This window comes from Patiria miniata, unplaced genomic scaffold (genome assembly GCF_015706575.1).
Source record: "Patiria miniata isolate m_02_andy unplaced genomic scaffold, ASM1570657v1 HiC_scaffold_2, whole genome shotgun sequence".
NCBI lineage: Eukaryota > Metazoa > Echinodermata > Asteroidea > Valvatida > Asterinidae > Patiria > Patiria miniata.
Genome location: NW_024037058.1, coordinates 18,415,077 through 18,437,695, shown reverse-complemented (window position 1 = coordinate 18,437,695; position 22,619 = coordinate 18,415,077). Strand labels below are relative to the sequence as shown.

General features: G+C 39.8%; 2 protein-coding genes across 2 annotated transcripts in view; both read left to right on the top strand.

Annotated features, from left to right (window-relative positions):
• The window catches only part of LOC119726759 (coadhesin-like), a 43,078-nt gene extending 37,458 nt beyond the window's left edge, over positions 1-5,620 (top strand). Inside the window, exons 14-15 of the mRNA XM_038198601.1 lie at positions 400-428; positions 4,812-5,620. Coding sequence (XP_038054529.1) covers positions 400-428; positions 4,812-4,958 — 176 coding nt within the window. The 3' untranslated portion in view covers positions 4,959-5,620. The remainder of the gene's footprint in view (positions 1-399; positions 429-4,811) is intronic.
• Positions 5,621-8,357: 2,737 nt separating this feature from the next.
• The window catches only part of LOC119726425 (calcium/calmodulin-dependent protein kinase type 1-like), a 102,821-nt gene continuing 88,559 nt past the window's right edge, over positions 8,358-22,619 (top strand). Inside the window, exons 1-3 of the mRNA XM_038198079.1 lie at positions 8,358-8,734; positions 10,065-10,196; positions 18,271-18,345. Of these exons, the coding sequence (XP_038054007.1) occupies positions 8,643-8,734; positions 10,065-10,196; positions 18,271-18,345 (299 nt within the window). The 5' untranslated portion in view covers positions 8,358-8,642. The remainder of the gene's footprint in view (positions 8,735-10,064; positions 10,197-18,270; positions 18,346-22,619) is intronic.

Genomic DNA, 22,619 nt, shown 5'->3' with positions numbered 1-22,619 from the left:
CGAGGAAATTGTTTGGGTTTTATTTTAATTAAACAGCCTTATGCAAGAGGATTTGTTTTCATGTGCGTAGTCTGAGCATCATTTAGTTGAAGTTGTCACATTTAAAAAAAAACTTTTATCGAAATTGATCAAACAATTTTGCAATCTGTGGTATTTTGAATGGACAGACTGCATTCGGAATTTTTCTGATATAATGCTAAATATTTTCACGGTGAGAAAACTTTCCAACCCATCTTTGTTTTTATTGCCCATTATCATCTTCTATCAGACATTTATCCAAGATATCACAAATGGGGGAACATCAAAACTGCATACAAGTTACAAATTACAGTTTTTGTTCCCTGTTCCTGCTCGTATCAATTTGGACTCAATATTAAAAAAAAAACTTTCTTTTTACAGATCCCGGGCCAGCCGACTCTTCTGTAGGGGTAAGAGATTAAGAAAACCCACAATATTTGATTATATAAATATTGTATATATATTATCCAGCACAACGTTTTTCAAGGGTAATAAATGGAACGAAAATACCAGAAAATCGTAACGACAAATTAAAAACAACAATTTTACCTAAATCATTAAGAAATGACCAACAGATTATAGAAAAAAAAATCAAGATAGGGTATTGTTTGCAATGAAGCTAAAATTTACTGAGTAAACAGACGTTGACAATATTTTTCTTTAAGAAATTTACAGATATGTATTATTTGGTGTGACTTAATACGGTGTTTCTTTTACACGGATTGTGTGCCGTGATTTCGATAAAATGAACAATTTTAGTTATCTACATATAATGCTATCGTTTCGGGTTTTGCGGTAACACCATGTGGTAATAACTACTGCTTAGAAGATATTAGTTCTGAGAAGAACTTGTCCTGCTTATTATCAACTTGCTAAGTAGTTTTTTGTTCTGTTTAGAACAGTCCTGCTGTAAGTTCTAAAAGAACTTGTCTTTGGTCTCAACGTTTCGACTAGCCTGCTCTAGTCATCGTCAGGAGACTGAAGAAAGTTGGAGATGCTACTCCTTAAGTAGGGTTTGTTAGGATTAGGAGTGCTTGCTGGGCATGCCCTGCTCGCTCGAGTGTGTCAGTTGGTTGTGAGCCATGGGCATTGTGTTGAGGGATGCCCGCTGAGCGTCCTGCTCGCTCGACTGTGTCAGTTGGCTGTGAGCCTTGGGCATTGTGTTGAGGGATGCCCGCTGAGCGTCCTGCTCACTCAGGTGTGTCAGTTGGCTGTGAGCCACGGGTGTTGCAACTTGGAATAACTGAATGCCATATGTGGCTTATGAAGTAGCCGATATCTTGTGGGACAGTGTCATGTTTGTGGATCTCAATAGCTTCTCTGATACGACGGGTGTACCAGTGTTTCTCTGGGGCTATGATTTCCGCTTGTTCCCAATCAACAACATGATCCAGATCAGCAGAGTGTTTGACAATTGCCGATTTGTCAAGTTCCCCTCTGCGGCCGTGAGCTATGTGTTCTTTAAGCCTGGTAGTGAGGTCTCTGCCAGTCTCGCCAATGTACACTTTGCCACATGAGCAAGGAATTCGGTAAACTCCTGCTTGACTTCTCGGGTTGTGCTTGTCTTTGTGGGTGTACAATTTCGTTTCGAGTTTATTGCGAGTTCGGTAGTAGACCTTAATATTGGCTTCACGGAGGATTCGCTGGATCTTGTGTGATGCTTGGCCAATATATGGAAGGACTGCAACCGGCATATCGGGTGTGTTCAGGGTCTGAGACATGCTCGAATCCGGTGCGAGGCTGTGATTCTTAGGTCTGTACCCATTGTCTCTTAGCACTTTATTGAGGTGCTTCAGTTCGGATTGTAGGTGTTCATCATCACTGATGATATGTGCCCTTCGAAGTAGGGTGCGGTTCACCGAGGTTTTCACTGATGGTGGGTGGAATGAACGAGCATTGAGGTATCGGTCTGTATGTGTAGGTTTCCTGTACACAGAGTGTCCAAGTGAACCATCGGCCCGTTTGGAAATGAGTACATCAAGGAAAGGCAATGAATCGGATGTCTCAGTTTCCATGGTGAATTGTATACTCGGGTGTTGTTGGTTGAGATGGCGGAGGAAACCATCAAGCTTGTCCGGGCCATGTGGCCATATGATGAATGTATCATCTACGTATCGAAGCCATAACTTAGGTTGGAATTGAGCTGTTGCCAAAGTTTTTTGCTCGAAATCTTCCATGAAGATGTTAGCCAGGACTGGGGAAATTGGAGACCCCATAGGAGTGCCTGAAGCCTGTTGATAGTAATTGTCTCTCCATTGGAAGTACGTAGACTTTACGCAAGTCAGGAGAAGATCATAGATTTGATCTGGCGTTAAGCTGGTTCTTTCCGTGAGTGTGCCATCTTGTTCGAGTATCGACTTGGTTACGAGGCATGCTTCTTCGGTCGGTACATTAGTGAATAAAGATTTGACATCAAAACTCACTAGCATGTCTGCGGATTGCAATTTAATTCCCTTTATGGTGTTGATGAACCCTGCTGAATTGGGTACATGGTGAGGCGTTTTTCCCACGAGTGGGTGTAGGAGCTTTGTTAAGTGTTGTGCGAGGTTGTAGGTTGGGGAACCTCTTGACGACACAATAGGTCGGAGCGGTTTGTCCGGTTTGTGAATCTTCGGTTGGCCAAAGAATCTTGGGCATTTCGAGCTGGATGGACGAAGATGCCTGTATAATGGAGTCGGTAAGGCTGAGCTACGATTTAAGGAGAGTAGTTTGGCGGCAACTTTCCTTTCGACTGCTGGAATGGGATTTTTCTTGAGGCAAGTATAGGTATCTGTGTTGAGGATATCCTGAACCTTATGGTCATACTCCGTGCGGTCCATTATGACAGTTGCATTACCCTTGTCTGCCTTTAGGATGTGTATCGAAGAATCATTGCGGAAGCTGTTGATAGCCTGGTGTTCAAGTCTTGTTATATTGGATTTGGGTGGCTTTGAGTGCTTCAAGACTTGGTGTATTTGGATACGGATGTTGTCTGCCTTTTCTTTATCCATCTTGCGGATAGAAGGTTCAATCGATTGTATGAACTCTTCCACCGGGATCTTGCTAGGGGTAGTGGCAAAATTCATACCCAAGGCTAGGACATTCGATTCCGTTTTAGATAGCTGGCGTTGGCTGAGGTTTATGACTGAGTTCGCTTTATTCATGTCATCATTGTTCCCTTTGTTTGTGGACGTGTTACGTGAGGCTCTGTCCATTCTCTTCTTGCCACAAGAAATGAGGCGTTGGAATTTTCGGATCTGTTTCCTTTGGGTGGCATGAAAAGTGTGGGATACAGATTTATCCGTGAGGGCGGATATCTTGTCATAATCTGTGGGCTGCATAGTCGTGCGGAGACTATCCTTGCTACTCTTTATTTCTTGATCGGTTCGGAATAGGCAACATCGGGTGGAGGCAATTTGTGATCGGAGTAGGGCTTTATTGGCAGTATGTATGATTCGAGCAGAATTGTTTTCTTTGATAGGGTCTCGTAGGCGGAGACTCTTTGGGACTACGTTCGCATCTCTACATCTCTTCAGAAATGTCAGGTTATTGATCAGTTTGCAACGTCTTGTACAAGAGCGTTGGTATAACTTGACAAGGGTTTTCGTGCGCTCCCCGTAGAGCATACTGATATAAGATTTGAGGCTTTGCATGGTGGGGTATCGGTATCGTTTCGGGTTTTGCGGTAACACCATGTGGTAATAACTACTGCTTAGAAGATATTAGTTCTGAGAAGAACTTGTCCTGCTTATTATCAACTTGCTAAGTAGTTTTTTGTTCTGTTTAGAACAGTCCTGCTGTAAGTTCTAAAAGAACTTGTCTTTGGTCTCAACGTTTCGACTAGCCTGCTCTAGTCATCGTCAGGAGACTGAAGAAAGTTGGAGATGCTACTCCTTAAGTAGGGTTTGTTAGGATTAGGAGTGCTTGAACGATACCGATACCCCACCATGCAAAGCCTCAAATCTTATACATATAATGCTGCTATAAATGAAAATACAGTGATATACCGACAACGGCCGATTCTAGCAAAACCCTTATGACCTATGACCTTATGACCCATCCCAACTTCGGCGTGGGGCTTTTGTTATCTTAATAACTGTCAAAAAAATATTTCGTGCATGGCAATCGTGTGTTCTTATATAGAAGGGCAGACTTCAGATTGAATGCGTCATTAGATTTTGATAATTAAAATATCCAATCGTTTCTTGTCAGCATTCGAGAAGTCCAGCCTGTAAAAGGCTTACTTTTTAGTAATGTGCCTCTCACTCCACGCTGCAATACTTTTTTTTGTTCTGCAACCAACTATAGTCACCGACCGTAATGCACATACGTCAGTTGGTAACATAATGGTTCTCGGACTTTATACTCTCTCCTTTAAAACAAAAATCCCGAGTACCATAAATCGGAAAAAGCCGAAATTTGTCTTTGATACGCAAGCCTTGATTAAACTCAATTTTAGAGAGAAAAATCTTTTTGAGGGGGAAAAAAACAAATGATTTTATCAAGCTTCGAACCAATGACGTCCAGTATATGTATCCAAATCCTTAACCATATCATCAAGTTTTCTCAAATTGCATGATTATATCATACACATCACTTGATATCGTACACATGGCTTTACATGGTTGCAGATGAAAAAACGTCCCTCCATGCTGACTGCGGAGCTCGCCCCTTACTACACAGCATTTCTTTGAATAGAGCTTAAAACTTCTTCATCTTTTCAATGAAAGATGGTAAAAATCGTTGTCCATGCAGTGAAAAAAAACATGGAATAAAATGTCATTTCCCGCGGTTTTTTTTTGCCGCATTTGCAGGGAGGGTCCACTCCGCCATGTGACGATGAAGATTACCCATCTTCGACGGGAGAGGGCGGTAGTGGCTGCCGGGATCCTACCGACGGTAGCAGTAGTGACGTCGACAACGGTGAAATATCCATCGAGAGTTTGGATTACTCTGACTGAATGGTGACAGTATATAACGCAGAGGTATCTAGAGGTGTGTGGAACAAATTAAAGTAGCTCCCGCAGCTCTTTTCATTTTGAAAAAAAAAATCCTTCAATTGTTAAAACGTCCTTCGCGTCACCTTCGAAATTGAGGCCGCAACGTACTACAGAAATATCCAGGATCGGGAATAGATACCAAATATTAAGATGTATCGAAAATTAAGATAACCACCTTGCACTGTTTCATGAGCACTTCGCGGTTGTGATGAAACATCTGTTGGCCCAAATGCATTTGTTTGCAGGAAATCACTGTAACATTTATACATTTTGCGGAACCTTGATTTTCCAAAGGGGGGGGGGGGGGGGGGGGGCGGTTCGGGGCGTTGAATTCGAACATTTTTCCAAGAGGTTAGAGTGGCCTCAAGCAAGAAACCATAGTGATTGATGATGTCATTTAGGGAACAACATTGATCGGTCGGGTATGTTAGAGTCACGACTGATGTGAATCTCCTTTAAATTGTATTTCTCTTCTTCTGTCTTAGGTTTGATTAATATAACTTGTCCTAACTTTTCAAATGAACCACGAAGGGAAACTGACCAGGTGTCTACTTTGTAAAGTCTACTTTGTTGATTATAAATAAAGATCAGTCAGTACAGACACATGTGTCTGCTTTACTGTTTGTTATTGTTGAGTGAGCCATGGTATCCTGTCTGCGAGAGATTGTTTTTACATTCAGTAGGGGACGTTGAACAATGGAGGACAATAGGGTCCACAATTCTCGAAGGTCCACAATTGACAGTTGTGCACAAAACATATATGGGAGATCGTCCTAAAAAGTTGAAGTACAAACAAAAGAGGGACAATAGAAGGTCCACGATTGCAGGTAAATACACACTTGGGTGCGTGAGCGCAGAAAGTGAAAGTGAATATTGATATATGCACAGTAGTGCTTTTGCCAGCTGGTGTCGAATGCTGCAGAGAGCGCGGGGATGGATGAACAAAGCTTATTTACGACGAAGCCATTTTCGATGTGTTACTGTTGAATGGGATGGTGCCAGACTATTTTTTTTTATTATGTGAGGGAAGCTGGCCTCACTTTCGTTTTTTTTTATGTGGCTTAAAGAATTAGTATGTGTTTAATCAAAATTTTGAAATTATTCATCAAAGCAGATTGGTATTAATTTGAAATGAAGCTCTATTTCATTGCTTTCACTTTATTATCAAGGAGTTCCAAAAAATAATGAAGAGTTTACCTCGCTTTCAATTTAAGATGGCGGACTCGTAAATAAGTTCCATCCCACCATTGGAACCGAGGCTCTAAAAGCTAAGCCATTGTATGACCTGAGGAACTTTTCTTTTAAATCCTCTCAACAAAAGACAGGAATGAGGCCCACGGCTATATTCAGTGTCAATTTGATATTCCTCTATTACAGAGCGAACTTGCGATCGCTAGCATATCACGGTCACTTAAGATCCGTTTAATAATAATAATAATAATCACAGGTACTTATATCGCGCTTTTAACTAAGATCAAGGCGCTTTACATTATTATTACCCCTGATCACTGGGCCAATGAAACATTTCAATTACAATCTCAGCTCCCTCGAGAATATTCAGCTCGATACTGCCATTTCGGCGCAATTCAGCTATAATCTACCACAATAACCATATCTACCCTCACAGGTACCCCATCATTACTCCTGGGTGGGGAGAAGTAATGAGTGACAAAAAGTACCTTGCCCAAGGGCACACGCACCATGGCCGCAGGCTGGACTCGAACCCACAACCTGAAGAACTACCAAGAATTCTATGCTCCAGACCACGAGGCCATGGCGCTCCATGAACCGTTTTATATTTCCTTTTATGTTTTTATTTGATATTTTTCCTTTTTTTCTTCGGAGGTCCATTTTACCAAAATCTTTGTGTCTGGAAATTTTATAACGTAACAAATGAACTGATATGAAGGATGATGTAACCAAAAAAATGAAATAAAAAGGGCTAAGGAATTTCCTTTTTCACTGTTAGTCTTTTATATATATATACTTGTTTTAAAAATGAGCAAATCCTTTAACTTTGTCTACTGTTCTTTTCCGTTCTGTTTTGTATTTTTTTTATATATATTTATTTATTGCTGATTCACCCACCGATCTCTTGATGTGCAAGACACAGTGGCGTAATTATAGGGGTTGGGGAGTGCAGCGTGGCAGATTGCAACGGGCTATAGACTTTTAAAAAGCGTAATCAGGACGCTGATATGAGCAAAATTGGGAAGGCGAAATCGGCCTGTCGGAAAATCGTACGTCCTTCGGGAAATCTGCAGGGATAAAAACGAACATGTCCATGATTGTTCCTTTTTATAAACAGTGCCCCCTATCAGAAGATGGTGCGAACCACCGTCCCCAGGACAGAATACGAACAGGCAGGGAATTTCTTAAAATATGCTTGAACGTGATGTGGAATATGTAATTTTGCCCATTAATGAAATTGAATGCCTGATCAACCCCTTACTGCTGGTTCAGACGAAATTGAATAAAAAATACGACACTTTTAATTTGAATGCATCTTTTACAGCAACAAGCTAAAAGACGATAGAGTATTCGGATACTAGTGAAATTGAATGATTCTTTTTAATTGTCGAATGACGATCTGTGTGATCTTTCAATTTCAATCTAAACTGAATGAACTAGGCGTTAAATTGAATTGGCCGGGAAAATCTATATTTTGTATTGCTGATTATTGGGGTTCAAGTTCACTTCCAAAAAGGAGGGGTCCACTCCCCATCCCTCGGTTCACTGCTCATCTCAAAATTGTTGGTTCAACCCCGATCTCTCTCAATATTGCTCACCTGATTTAATTTACTTTGTCATCAGTGAAAAACCATAAAAAGTTCACTGTTTGATTTTGCTATATAAGTTTTTATTGATTGTTTTGGATTTTGATTTGTTTATTTTCCACATGAAGTTGCTCGAATAATGCCCTGAATGTGCCATACGAGAGAAGCTCTCTTCAGATTAAAAACAAAATATACAAATCATCAATAGCGACCTCTATCGCCTAATAATTTCTTGGAACATGATACTATTTTGCATGGGGATTGTTTACATACAATTACCCAAATATATTTCGATCCGTTGCATTATCTGAACGCAACTTGATTGAATTTGCACAATTTAAGGATATCTACACGTTTATTTGAAATATTAAGTCATGACGAACTGTAGCTTTTGAATGGTTTCAAATCACTATTATTAATGATAACCCCTTAAAAAAAAATGGTCTGTTCCAGTCCATTCAGCACGCGAATCGTTTGGGCGCTTTTCAAGCCGCAATGGGCGCTCCAAGTGTCCAACGTCTGCTGTTGCAATTGTGCATATGGGAGCACAAATTGGGCTACTGGAACCAAATAGTAGGTCACATGTGTTTTGTGTGTACACAATGTACGTGCGCCACACTGCACTAGCTACACAGTACGCAGAGGTAATAGACGTGATATGCCCCGTGTGTTGTGTAGTATGTACGAATTGACAGCTACTTATTCGGCACAGTCACTAGCTGTTCATTAGTTGATTTCTTCAGCATCAGCTGGCGTAATAATCTTCTGCGATTCCGAGGCCTTTGTGGGATTCATATATTTTTTTTTCTCGGACTTTTGTTGCCGTTGCTTCCAGTACCAGGACTTAACAGAACGAACGGCAGACATCATGCCGCTCTTCGGCCACCGGGAAAAGCGAGGGCGTGAGCCCAACCGGCCAAGGCTGGAGGATAAATATGACCTCAAGGAAGTGTTAGGAACGTAAGTTTTTTTGTTGTACTTGTATTGTTTGCATTTTCTGCCTCTTTTGTCATGTCAGCTGATTACAGTAAGCAACTTTTGCCCCCTGACGTGCCTGATCGATTATGTGAATGGAAAAATGGTTTTCCTCAGAATATTCTTCTTGGGCATGTTGGGTTTTCCTCCCTCATCTAATTAACTGTAATTTCTTCATATTGACAATAAATAAATGACATTACTAATGGGAGACCAGTGGAGTGGATTCCACTGAATGGGTTACCCAGCTAAAATAAAGGAACAAAAATGTTGCAACCTGACGCCACTGTTTTTTTTTTTTACATATCTCAATGAAGGTCAGTCATTGCAAAAAATAAGACATGAATCTGGGTCTGAGAAACATTTCCAATTTTGTTAGGAAATACTTGGACATTTTTCTTGACTCTCCATAGACTTTGTACACAACTGCTGAAGTGGCATCAGATTGCAATATTTTTCCAAAATAAAAAAGTAACTATTAAACAATATTAAGGTAACACTTTCCTACTCCAAAGGCCTAGTGTTGTTTCCTACCGTCTTTTTATAATTTGGATGTGAGTTTTATATCGGAACATTTCCTGTGCTTTCTTAATGATGGTTTCTGATATATAAACAAGCTCACAATATGTTTGTGGGGTTCTGTGTACAAGAAGCACAAGGATGTATGGTTTACTGCAGGATCATAAATGCAGGAATTTGCACATGAAGTTGACTAGTCCCGTTAACGAGGCGTCAATAACAACGCCATGCTCCAGCCTCACTCAAAATTGTCACGGAGCACGTCATATTGCCAGTAGGGCCTATAAGTACTTACATACAAAGCTTTCTGTAAATTCACGTCAGCGTAGGATCTTGCATTGCCAAGAAATATGAGTGGAAAAAAACCGACCTCGACATCACAAAGATATGAGGTAAACTTTTGATTTTCTGAGGTCACGCATACTACGCTGGTACTCCGAGTCATGCACGCGCGAAATGGTAGGAGCCGTCTGGGTACCCATACAATCTTGTACGTTGAATGTTTCAACGCAACTCTGGAGCGTGGCTACATGTATGTAGCCATGTTCACGGGTCTAGAAGTTGACGTGGCGTGGCTAACTAGCAAATGGCGATAGGTCAATTGTCTGATTTTTTTTTGATTTTTTTATAAATGGTAATGAACTTATTGGCACCATACATGTGTGTGTGTGTATGTAAACCTGTATATTTCAGGCACAGATGTCAAGAGTACTTACAACCCTGATCAATGAAGCAAAAAACTACTGTTTCAATAATTTTGTTTATTCAGTTTTGTTATTATTTGTTTCTTTGTCAGGGGTGCCTTCTCGGAGGTGGTGATGGCAGAAGACAAGCACACAGGAGAATCGGTAGCAATAAAATGCATCGACAGAAGAGCACTCAAAGGGAAAGAGGACACACTGGAAAACGAGGTCTCCGTCTTAAAGAAGTAAGAAATCGGCTCCACCTGCTTGATTCATCCATCTAATTGCCTAGACTTAAACCCTCAGGCTATTCAAATCCTGAGAGTCACTGAGCAGTTGTAGTTCAGAGCTGTGTTGTAGTCAAGGCCATCACAAGTCTTCTCAAGTCCTCTTAAAGCCAGAGTCCATCATTTGCAGCCATCCGGAAAGTAACTGACGTAATTATTGTTGAAAAACATACTTGGTTGAAAGATAGTAAGGGGACTAAACTCCCTGTGAAATTATTCTTTCTTGTAAGCTGTCATTTTGAAGAAATCGACCAAACAAGGCCTTTCCAACGGTGCGTCTTAAGAAGCGCTGTAGGAAATTTAAATTAGTAGTTCGTTTTGTTATTCGGCGAAGCGCGCGCAAGCATTGGCCCGACGTACACGTGAGTGCGGTTGCTATAATTCGTCGGATCAGTGCGCTACATCGCGTAGCTGCAATCGGCTCAGTGAGAATGTGTCTCGGACGCTGGATTCAGGCCCAATTCAAAACATGATTCAGCAAGTTTTGATTTACAATCGAGATCCTAGAATGTTGTTTTTCTAAAAAAATGCAGCTGAAGCTGAGCTGAAACTTAATCAGATTGGTTGTTAGCATCTTTCTTCAGATATTGAGCACTTTTGCTGCTTCAAACAAATTACAAATGATGGACTATACCTTTAAAGTCCATTACAAGTCCTCCAGTCTCAATTCAAGTCACAGGCTATTCAATGTAATTGTGACTGGACTTGTGAAAGGACTTGCGGTGGACTCCACTACAGCACTCGTTTTTAGGGGTGTGCATTTAGGGGTAGAACAGGAACCGGGTACGTGATTGAAAAACCCCCACGGGTACCCAGGTACCCGTTAAAGAAACCCAGCTGGACTTGTGAAAGGACTTGTGGTGGACTTGTGGATGCAGGTGGACCCCTCTACAGCACTCGTTTTTAGGGGTGTGCCTTTACGGGTAGATGCATTTACGGGTAGAACAGGAACCAGGTACCCGATCGAAGAAAAAAAACACCCACAGGTACCCAGGTACCTGACATTAAAGAAACCCAAGGCCAAACATGCCAAAATTCAAATCTCGGAAGTTCCTGTTGAGATTGTTTGCTAAGGTCCACACGATAATACTACCGCATCAGCGCATCAATACGGCAAGATACAAGTGTACAGTGAGCTTCAGGCCTATAGCTTTTTGGTGTAAACTGCAGCTGTGCGACTGCGAGTGTCATAAATGTAAACTATGTTTTGTTTTGTTTTCCCATGTGGCCTGGTCTTTATTTTGAAAATTCCCCACAAATGACTTCAAAACCTTTCTTTTTCATTGTCTGAGAAGTAACTAAGTGTGAAAAATAATTAAGCTGCTGCAAACTATTCACTGACTGGATTGACCTGAAATATACAAATCAAAAAGTTGGAGAGGCCTGATATATTCGTCTTTAGCAAAGACTTCTTCAGAGGCAAAAGTAAAGTTCTAAGTAAGCCTAATTTGTAAAGTTTGTTACGGGTACCCGATCCCATAATCTAGAACCAGTTCCTGACAATAGTGATCGGGTACTTGAGTACCAGGTTCCGATGCACAGCCCCTTCTGGTTTTAAGGGTCACGTGTTGCAAGTCCCATTTTTTTTGGGGGGGGGGGGAGGGGGTGGGGGAGTTTGTTGTCTGGGGGGGCCATGGCCTCATGGTCTGGAGCATTGAATTCATGGTCTGCAGGTAAATCTGCAGGTTGTGGGTTCGAGTCCAGCCTGGGTTATGGTGCGTGTGCCCTTGGGCAAGGCACTTTGTCACTCATTGCTTCCCTCCACCCACTGTGATTAATTTTATTCGCTTTGCGGCCGAAATGGCAGCATCGGGCTGTATGCTTCCCAGGGAGCTGAGGTTGTCTTTGGAATGTTTCATTGGCCCAGTGAGATGGGTAATAATGATGTAGCGCCTTGGGCACCAATACTGGTGGATACGTGCGCTTTATAAGTTATTATTGAACAGGGCACCATTTCATGGAAATGCTAACAGAGAATAGTGCTTACGTGTAGCCAATTTAATGTGCTTGGCAATACAAAAAAAACAACAACTGAGAACCACTCACAAGCAAAACAACTTGATGATTGCATGATGTCTAGCAAATATTTATGTATAACATTTGCAAACATAAAAAACAATGTTAAGGCCCAAAAAAAAAAGTCTCCGGTTTCTGGTATGGAGCTTGCCCAAAAAGTGGTGCGGCGACGCGGCTTTTTTTTTTTTTACCTGATTTTTTTTGCTTAAATGTCTGCTGATGACTGCAAATGGTGCCCTACTAAACTTAGTGCAAATATATGGGAGTCCAGAGAGGCCACATAAAGCTTATTCTTGACCATAACCCAATCTAAAAACACGTTAAAATTGTGCAGCAGCAGGATTCCAGTCAAACCAGAGAGTTTGGCGGTTTTGAGACATCATCTTTCATTGAAAAAAAAAAAAATTTCATTTTGCCGACGCGCATGGCTACGGCGACGCGCGCGCATACCAGAAAAACCGGAGACTTTTTTATTTTTGGCCTAAATTATTATGAAATAGAAATAGCTTACTTGACTATAAGTGAATAATAGTCTCAAGCATCCTGTGAAATCATGGCACCTGGTGTGCTGTCATTTTGAAGAAAATTTGAATTTTGGACCAGTTTCCAGTGATGGTTGCTTTTGTTAATTTTGTTTTTCAAGACCGTTCATAAAACACTGAATGAAATTTCCAATTATTGTCGGCACATTTCCAAGCCTTGCTATTATTAAAGTACTGTGTTTTTCAATGGTCAATGCAGATGTTCCCTTTTTCCAACTACCTCCACAGTAATCTACATGTAGCTAAAAAAAATCTAAAAATAAATGGTAGCTTAGGAATCTGTTTCCAATGTACCCGGCAAGGAAAGCAGAATATTTAGGTCTATTTTAATGGGGCCTTCCTTTTTTAGTTTTCAGTCACAATTTTTCATTTCATTTTTTTTTGAAGAACACACCATTAAAGGAAATGTACAACATTTGCTTTTGCTGGAATTTTCAGAAACAAATGGATTTGGAGGATTAGTATGTTAGAGAAAATATTGTTAAACTGACTTGTTTTATGTTTTGGGCTTGTACTGTAGATGCTGGAAAAACAAAGAAAACCTATCTTGTTCTTGTAGTCTGGTTCCCTGACCCCACTTAAGATGAAATGGAGCAATTAATTCACTTTGGGGAATTGTAAGGTCATGAAAAATTAGGAACATTTGTTGGAAAAAAGCCAGTTTTCTCCAACACTGGTCGGCCGACCAGCGTTGAAAAAAATACAGTTTTTCTTCAAAATGTCAGCACACCAGGAGCCACGATTTTACAGGATGCTTTAGACTGTCATTCCCTAACAATTCAGTTAGGTGTTTCGTGATAATTTGATCATTTCATTTTTTTGATGTTTGCAAATGTTGTATCTTCCCTTTAAGTGAAAAAACCCAAATGAATACATGTAGGAATATATTTTCTAAAAATTATAAAAAAAAGTAATACGCAAACAAGAGAATGTAAAGTGAAAATAATTTTGCATGTCTCACACTCACAGAAACCCCCCAAACTAACTACATACCGGTACATGTAAGCTGTGTAAGGTATATGGTTCACGCACCTTCGCAACTGTTATCGTGCCTCTAAGCAAGTACCCTTTACAATTTGGTAAATTGATACACTTTTAATCCACATCACTTTGATAACATCATGGTTATTATGTGTGAATGCCCGCCAAGTGGAAAAACGCCTGGCATTTATGACGCTGGATGCCTACCGCCTTACACACTTGACCCAGATATAGTTGTCTTTTTATAAACCGCGAGGGAAACTGTGCAAGACTTAAGCTGTCAAGAGCCACAATTTTTGTATGGAAGTTTTAAAGAAAATAACTTGACATATTTCGGTGAAAATATTTTGCAGTGTGTAAATAATTTTGAATTTAGTGTGTGAGTGTGTGTGTTGCAGGGGTGAGATTCGTCAGAATTTCTCCTGATGGTAGGATTTTAAAGGGAATATATACAACATTTGCTAACATCAAAAATCAAAACTTCATGTACCAAATTATTATGAAATACCGGTACCTTACAGGACTGTTAGTGAAGTACGGTGTTTAGCAACCAGTGGAATCCCAGATATTGAGAGGATGTTGCCTCTCATCATATTAAGTGTATAGATACCTTTGCTGGTATGTCATGTCTGCCACTACGGCCAAAATGTTACACGTTCGTGGGCTGCTTGGGGAAGATACATGTATGGTACATGTATGTCAAAGTTACATCTTGCCAAATATTATTTTTCATTCAGCGATATCAACTCATGATTTATAACTTTTTACAAAAAATAAAAAGTAGAGCCAATACGCACTTGGCATAAAATTTTTATTAGCCATCTGATACGGTTGCAACAGCTTTTTTTTCAATATTTTTTTCTTCGTTCAACTGACCCTAATTCAGAGGCAAAAAATGTGAGAACCTTAGAAGTAAAGAGCATGCCCTTATCCCCCCCAAAAAGCTACATTAATCTCACTCCAGACATGATTAGGTAATGGGTTTATTGTGTTCTTGACAAAAGTCTGCGCACAGCATCCCCTTGTTTTCTTGCTGTATGATTTGCAGCGTGTGTACACATGTATCTAAGCTAGCCTACATGGAAACATCAACATTCACATAATGCTTCAAATAGCACTTCATTGTGTTTGCTTTATGAAAGAAATGAGTTCAATCTGATTTGCCTTGGACAATACACATGTAGGGCTCGCTCAATGATGGCCATCTCTGTAGGAGAACTGCAACGGAATATTTTACGCAATCGAGCATTAAGCAGTGTTGAAACTGTTCCAAACAAGCGCGCTTGTTGCTCGAAATGTGTTCAAAATACGACGCAGCCGATGCGCGTTATGCATGTTGACGCTCAAAATGCCGACACACGTGGTTGCCGATTTATTAATTATAGTCTTTGATACATGTACATGTCTACTACTGAGTACTACACATATTTTAAAGAAATACTATAAAAATCATGCAATAAAAGTGTTATAAAGGGAAAAACAATGGGCATCTTTCAAACAACTACAAAACAGTCGAAACGCTAAAGGCCTTGGGCAATTCCACACCAAAGTGGACATGACACCAAAAAATTCAAATACATGTGACTTAAACAAATTTGGCATCAAATGAAAGCTAAAAGTCTATATTTTCAAGATTTGAAGTCAGAATTTTATTTTTTATACATTTCGGTACCAAAAAATAGGATTATGTAATAATCCTGTTTTAATCCTAAAAATGTGATAAATAGTGATATGAAAGTATTCTACCAAAACACACACAAAAATATGTACTAATGCCATCAGTTTCTATCATGAGAAAGTATTGGTCTTGAAAAACTGACTAAAACTTGTTTTTAATGTTTTGCGTAATTTGCTTCGCTTCAGTGACTCCTAATATTTCAGCCTTCGAAAATGTCCTTCCGTTACCGAAAAAATACATATTTTTAATTTATTTTTAAAACTTGCAGTATGAATGCAATGAAAGTTATTGTGCAAAGCAAGTTTAGGTAGGCCTTCAATATGACATTATAACTGACACTGCTGTACTTCTCGTTTTTTAATTACAATTAATTAAATCACGTCCTTCCGTTACCAAATTGGTAACGGAAGGACGGTAACGGAAGGACAAATCGTATTTTTATCAAATGTTACGACATTTGCGCTCATGTTTGAAAAATGAAAATCACTGCAAATACATGCATGTATAATGAGCATTGAAAGGACATTCATGTGACCCACCTTCACAAAAGCGGGATAAGCAGGGCAAGGTGTTTATTACAAAGGAAGGCACAGGCATGTACAACATGTACAATGTACATGTACATATATGCTGATGTACCAGTACTTGTATGTATGGAGTTGTTGCAGAAAATCAAATCATAAAGTTGCTGCCATCAGCATTCATGAACAATAGAGAAAGATACGAATTCTGTGAAGCCATTCCAGAAGCAAATTAAGTCAAAAATGAGATGGCAGAAAGTGCCGGTACTTTGGGGCACTTTTATTCAATTTACATGTGTAAGACATGTGAGGTGCAATCTTTGACAAATTATGCCCAAGTTAACAATTTCAGTTTAGATGTTTATAAATTAATTGTTACTACTCTAAATCATTGTAATTTGATTTCAAACATTGATTTTAGAGTTCAATTAAAAGGAAAACCTAACTGAAGCCATCAGTTCTACCGGTAGATGTTTTTACCTTAAATGTACATGTAAGCTGGTTCCCCCCCCCCCACCCTTTAGGTAAATCTTTGAACCTACCGGTATTATTATTAAAAGTTGTTGGTGAACATGTAACCAATATACTCAAGAGTTCAAATACTGTGTATTTAAACTTTTAAGGATTGAGGTGATGGGTTTGAAGTCCATTTCTGTAGTTGTCTTGTGTTCGTGAATTATGTGTTTTGGGTAGTTTTCGTTTTTCTTTTGTTATCATTAATTAGCAGGCTTCTATCTTTATCTCAATAGTTTCTTGGGTATAATTATTTATGCCAGGTCTGCATATTGTTGATTTCACATTCAGTTACACATTTCAGCAATCTGTTTCACTTGTATAATTAGTGTAAATTCACATTTTGTTCATGCTATAATTGAGTAAACCTTTTGTCCTTCCGTTACCGTCCTTCCGTTACCAAATCATAATCGGCTTAAAACGTTGTAATTATATTACCGAAACACTTAAAGTCAAATGAAAGGCGGTATAGTATAGATAAAGCTTCAGGGATTCCATTTCTTACCTTTAAAATATAATTGCCCCATAAAATTCACAGAGTTTACGCAAAACGCGAGTAAGTTGGAAAACCCTTGTCCGTTTTACCGTCCTTCCGTTACCGACCTCATTAATATTCATAATTCATAAACGGGAGGCATTCATGCCCCCCAAAAGTGTGGAAAATGAAAGTAGCATTATAGCAATACAATTTTGACATTTGTTTGCTGTAACTATGAACAGTGTCTGTGATACACACATTTGAAATTTTGTTTCATGAGTGAAAACGTCCTTCCGTTACCGTGGAATTGCCCCCTTTTTTTCTCAGTATTTTACTTCTTTGAGATGTCGATAAATGCAAATTTTTAATTTTCAAAACTTATCAATAGAATGTCCATTGAAGTGCAACAACCAGCACTGTGCCTCTGTCGGTGACTGTAAGGAGAATTTTATTCTCTTTCCTAATACCCACAAACACTCACTGGGACCTCTGCCCAGTTGTGTCTCATTTTGCCACAACACCTCACAAATGTGTTGCCAAAAAACCTTCAATATTGCATATGATAGGCCCTACAGAATTTTTAGTGTGTATCAGGCCACATGTGTACTGTACACGTGCATGTACAGTACAAGTGCATTGTGCCAGTACATGAATTCCATGATAAACCTAATGCAATTTATTTCAGTGCTTACTGATATGCACCATTTGGGAGTCAAATTTTCGTCATTGAAATCATTTGCATTGTGAGCAATGGGCCATAGGTTCCAACAGCTTTACAATGTTTTTGCTTTGGTATAGGCCTACAGTATGCACTCATGTTTGAATAGATGCACACTGCAGTGTTTCCCCTGGCTACACGTAATAAACTGAGCGAGGTGGAAAAAATTCAAATTGATGATTGAAACAAAATTTACGCAGTCTACATTTTGTACAAACTGAAAAGAATGCAGCGCTCACAAAAATGTGCGATGATTTCATCTACATTGAGTTCTTGATACATAGGTGTCGTGGAAATCACTCATAATCACACAAAATGAAAATTTGTCGATTTGTATTTCCTTTATAAATTGCAAATCTTCACAGCGAAGTGGTGATATTGGCAAAAATTGAGCGAGGTGGTCATTGAAAGTAGCGAGGTGGGCCGGCCGCCTCACGTTTGAATGGGCAGGGGAAACACTGGCACACTGTAATACAGTAGATCTAAGAATGGGCCTTTACTGGAATGTTAAATTTGTGATAAAATGAAGAATTTGTCCAGTGTTACTACCCTAGATTGCAAAAATTCTCTGTCTTGTTTCTGCAGGATCCGGCATTCAAATATCGTGAAGCTGTATGAGATCTTTGAAAACAAAACACACGTGTACCTCGTCATTGAACTGTAAGTATTCACTCCTTCCATCTTAATTTACTAATAAGGTTCCTCAAAGTCTAATGGACTCCGTTTGTGAACAAGAGAGGGCGTATTTTTTTACCACCTGTGACAGCTCAATGGACGGGATACACCACGTGCATGTACTGGTTTGCGTGCGTAAAGTGCAGAGTACACATGACTAATTGTGCACAAAGCAATTGCTTTGAATAATAACAATAAAAATAACAGGTTTTTGTATAGCCCTTTTAACTAAGATCAAAGCGCTTTACAAATGTACATCATTGAAGCGTCACCATCAGGCGTCGTTGGCAGTGAATTGGAATGTCTCTCCCAGTGGTCTCCCCCAACTCTCCCTTTCTTGCCGTTTAGAGGGTACCTGTGCATGGTGCCCATAGGAGGTTTTGGGAATTTCCAGGAATTAGGTTTACTTACCGTAGGAATGGGCCATTGGTTTCCTGCGGATCGGAGGATTTTTCGGTCCTCTGAATGGGGTCCGCTCAGAAGTCCGACGCCTCATAGGTCCGACGCCGCATAAGTCCGACAAAATCGCATCCCCTAACCAAAAACAGGCCCATAAGTCTGACGCCTCATAGGTCCGACGTCTCATAAGTCCGACGCCTCATAGCTCCGACGCCTCATAGCTCCGATGCAGGTCTGACAGATTAAACTCCTTGTTTTTCCAACGTCGGACTTATGAGGCGTCGGACTTATGAGGCGTCGAACCTTTGAAGCGGAATAAATACATTTTATGCCTCATAAGTCCGACGCCTCATAAGTCCAAAATTTCGGATTATGAGGCATCGGACCTATGAGGCATCGGACTTTTGATACGGCCCCCTCTGAATTTAGTAAAATCCAACAAAACCGTTTGGTAACTAGTTGGCACAGTATGTAAAGTACATACTTTCGGTGGGTAAGTGACCTTGCCTAGGTTGCTTTACTGTTCTGAATGCATTCAATTAAGCAACACCTGAAACAAAGATAACAAAAACTGAAATCTTTAAAAAATGTTTTACCCAATTACCTTTCAGCGTACAGGAAAAAAAAAGCAATTATAGAAATCTATTTAACAATTATTGCATCTCTATTCGACAAGACCACCCCCCATCCCCCTCCAATCGCCCCCCCCCCAAAAAAAAAGGTATTAAAGAAAATTTAAAAATGTTATAGTTTGAATTATCAGTGAATACATATTTTGCTGTATCTCGCTTTGCATATGTGACTGTCTGATGGTTTTTCTCTCCACAAACCACACCGGGCTTGCCCGCCAGAATCCACTCCAACCAGCTCGATTTCCAATGCAAAATGGCTCCACTCAGAAAAATTCTGAGGGCCAGTCACTGCATACTAATGTCAAACAACACTATTGGAGAGGTGTGCTCGAAGGCATACAAATGGGGTCATTTGCGCGCATTAATGTGAACTACGTGCAGCTGGATGCACGTGTACATACAATTAGCATGGCTATTAATGTTCCCTTGATACATGGTGTTGCCATAAAGGGTTTGTTGCAAACTCAAGTGTATGCTTGTGAGTACGCCTACATGAACTTGTGTATTGTCTGATGTGACAGTCTCATAGTATCATTTGAAACTTTACAACTTTATCTCTAGAGCATAGCGAATTTTTAGGGGAAACATTTTCTGGAGTGTGAGATCGGACTGGTACAAATAACCACAACAAAACCTAAAAAACCAGTTTGTAATCGCGCTAAAATGAATGTGAACGGGAATTTGTGACTTCACGCCAGGTACATGTACATGTACATGTACGTATTCCTGCTGTGACCTCAAACGATTCTCATTTGACCTCAAATGAGAGTGGGAGTTTTATTTGACCGTAATAATGACTATCATTGTTCTGAAAAACCAGTAGTCTAAAAGTAGGCCTATACGTTGATTTAGAAATCCTTAGCCTGATGATTAAAATCACTGGAATCAATCAGTGCTAAGATGCATGCATGTACAGATACTTCTGGGTGTACATTTGAAACCTACTTGTAGATGTATGCTGTAGCAAGTGCACTGCATTTTTCAAATATTGGAACACGGACTTGATCAAATGTTCAAAATGCACTGATCAAGTTTAACATACGCTGCCGAACAGGCTATGTATGTGCCTGCACTTGTCAAAAATTGACAAAGACCTTCTTAAAATGAAATAGAGCAGTTTCCAGAATGCCTCATAAAACAGTTGTATTTGACAGATTTTAACGAAGAAATTGAGCTACATTGTAATATCCCCATGGAATTGCGAAACTCTCAAGTCGTGCCGGAAAGTGGCTTAAATTTTGATGAAACTGTAGCATTTGACAAACAATAAATCCGGCAACTAACACGATTGTGGGAATTGTTCATCATCTCTTTGAGACTGCCGATATTTCTCTCGAATAGTTGAAGCGAAAAAAATATGCCATTCAGATATTGGGTTGGTGATTGTATATTCGCCACAGCTCTAGCTGTATAGCACCTATGGGCCGATGCCTTCTGCAGTTGTGTGTTCAGACTTCAGTGGTACAAACTGCCCTTGAATTTAGTCAGAGTTAGAGGCCTAATAGGGGGTTCATTCAAGGAGACAGTATTGTGCTCAGTAAATGCTGCTTTGGCTGCCTCCATTTAGCTCAATTCACTGTACAGCGGCTTGGCAACAACAAGGAGCGAGGATAAAGACAGGTCAAGATGCACAGATACATGTGGCCACTGCACTCTGACAAATAATTGTCTGGTAGTGATCCTAATCTCATTTTTAATGTAATTGTGGTTTGCATACATACATGTTCATAGGCAATACATTTTCTCCTTGATGATATTAAAAAAAATATAAATGAAAAAAAAATGTATACAGTGTATTCGAGTTTAGCTGACCTGTGCAAGATACACCTAACCCCACCCGACGCATTCCACCCTATCCCATCCCACCGCATGCTGCCCCATCCTGCCCCATCCTGCCCCATCCCCACTCGCCCCATCCCAAACCCAACCCTCGCCCCATCCCAACCCCACCCCCCACCCTTGCCCCATCCCAAACCTCAACCCTCGCCCCATCCCAAACCCCAACCCTCGCCCCATCCCCACCCCACCCCACCCCAACCCAACCCTGTCCACATCCACACCATACCCCCACCCTACCCCCACCCTATCCTAACCCTACCCCATAATAACATGAAAAAGAGGAATTTACTCTCCTACATAATATATTTAAGAATTTTAATCTTTGTGTACGGTACTTTCAAAATATATTTCCATTGATGATCGTACCCATGACATATTATTCACACAAACCAAATTGATTACCACTCTGTCCACAGACGAGGCGAGAGAGCACTCTGCAAATTTACCCCCTGTAAATAATCATAAAAATTATAAATGAAGAACAAACGTTGTGTAAAACGATCTACAAAGTATTGATTTTTACATTGATCAGAGTGAAATTACTCATGTGTGCCCTAACCATAGAGCTGTTATCTATGGCCCTAACACCGGTACCTGCTGGGACTGAGTGAGTGTGCATGTGGAGCACCTGTAAACGTGAGGCGTGACATGAAAATTCACTTAAAATTCTGTTAATTTAAGCACTTGCAGAATTACAATAAATGTTCTAATATGTGTGGTCTACATACATGTACATGTACATTGTAATTTGACAGAATGTCTTTTGCTTAAATGCATTGAATTGTACATGCTTCTTAATATGTTCAATCAGTGTATAACAGTTACATGTAAGTGTTTTTGACAGTTGTCATGACAACCAAGACAAGAAACTTCACTTAACATCTGGGGTTTTCTGTTCTCTCGAAATTCCAGTGTTCTGCATCCTTGGTCAAGATATATTTGTACAAAGTGTATACATTGTATAGATGGACCATATGATATTATTTATTTAACCTTGCACCATAAAGTACTGTGTCCAACTGTCTTGACAAGCTTGTTTGGTTAGCAAAGGTCATACATTTGTACATACAGGATGTATTGTGCATAAAAAGGAAAGCAAGGCACATAAGAACTACCGGCAGCACAGATCATTTTTATACCTCATACATCCGTTAAACCCTAGTTTACAAAATTAGAAGTGAAATTATTTTTAAAAACCGTGATATTTCCCTTAATTACTTGGCAGTGTAAAATACTAACCAATTTTTAATACAAAATTAAAATTCCCAAATTACAATTACAGCCATGCCTTTTTGCTACACAAGATAAAGATGCATTCAAGTTTTTACTTTCCATATTGATGTTTTTTTTATGAAACATGTCACTGCCAAACATTGTTTTTCACAGAAT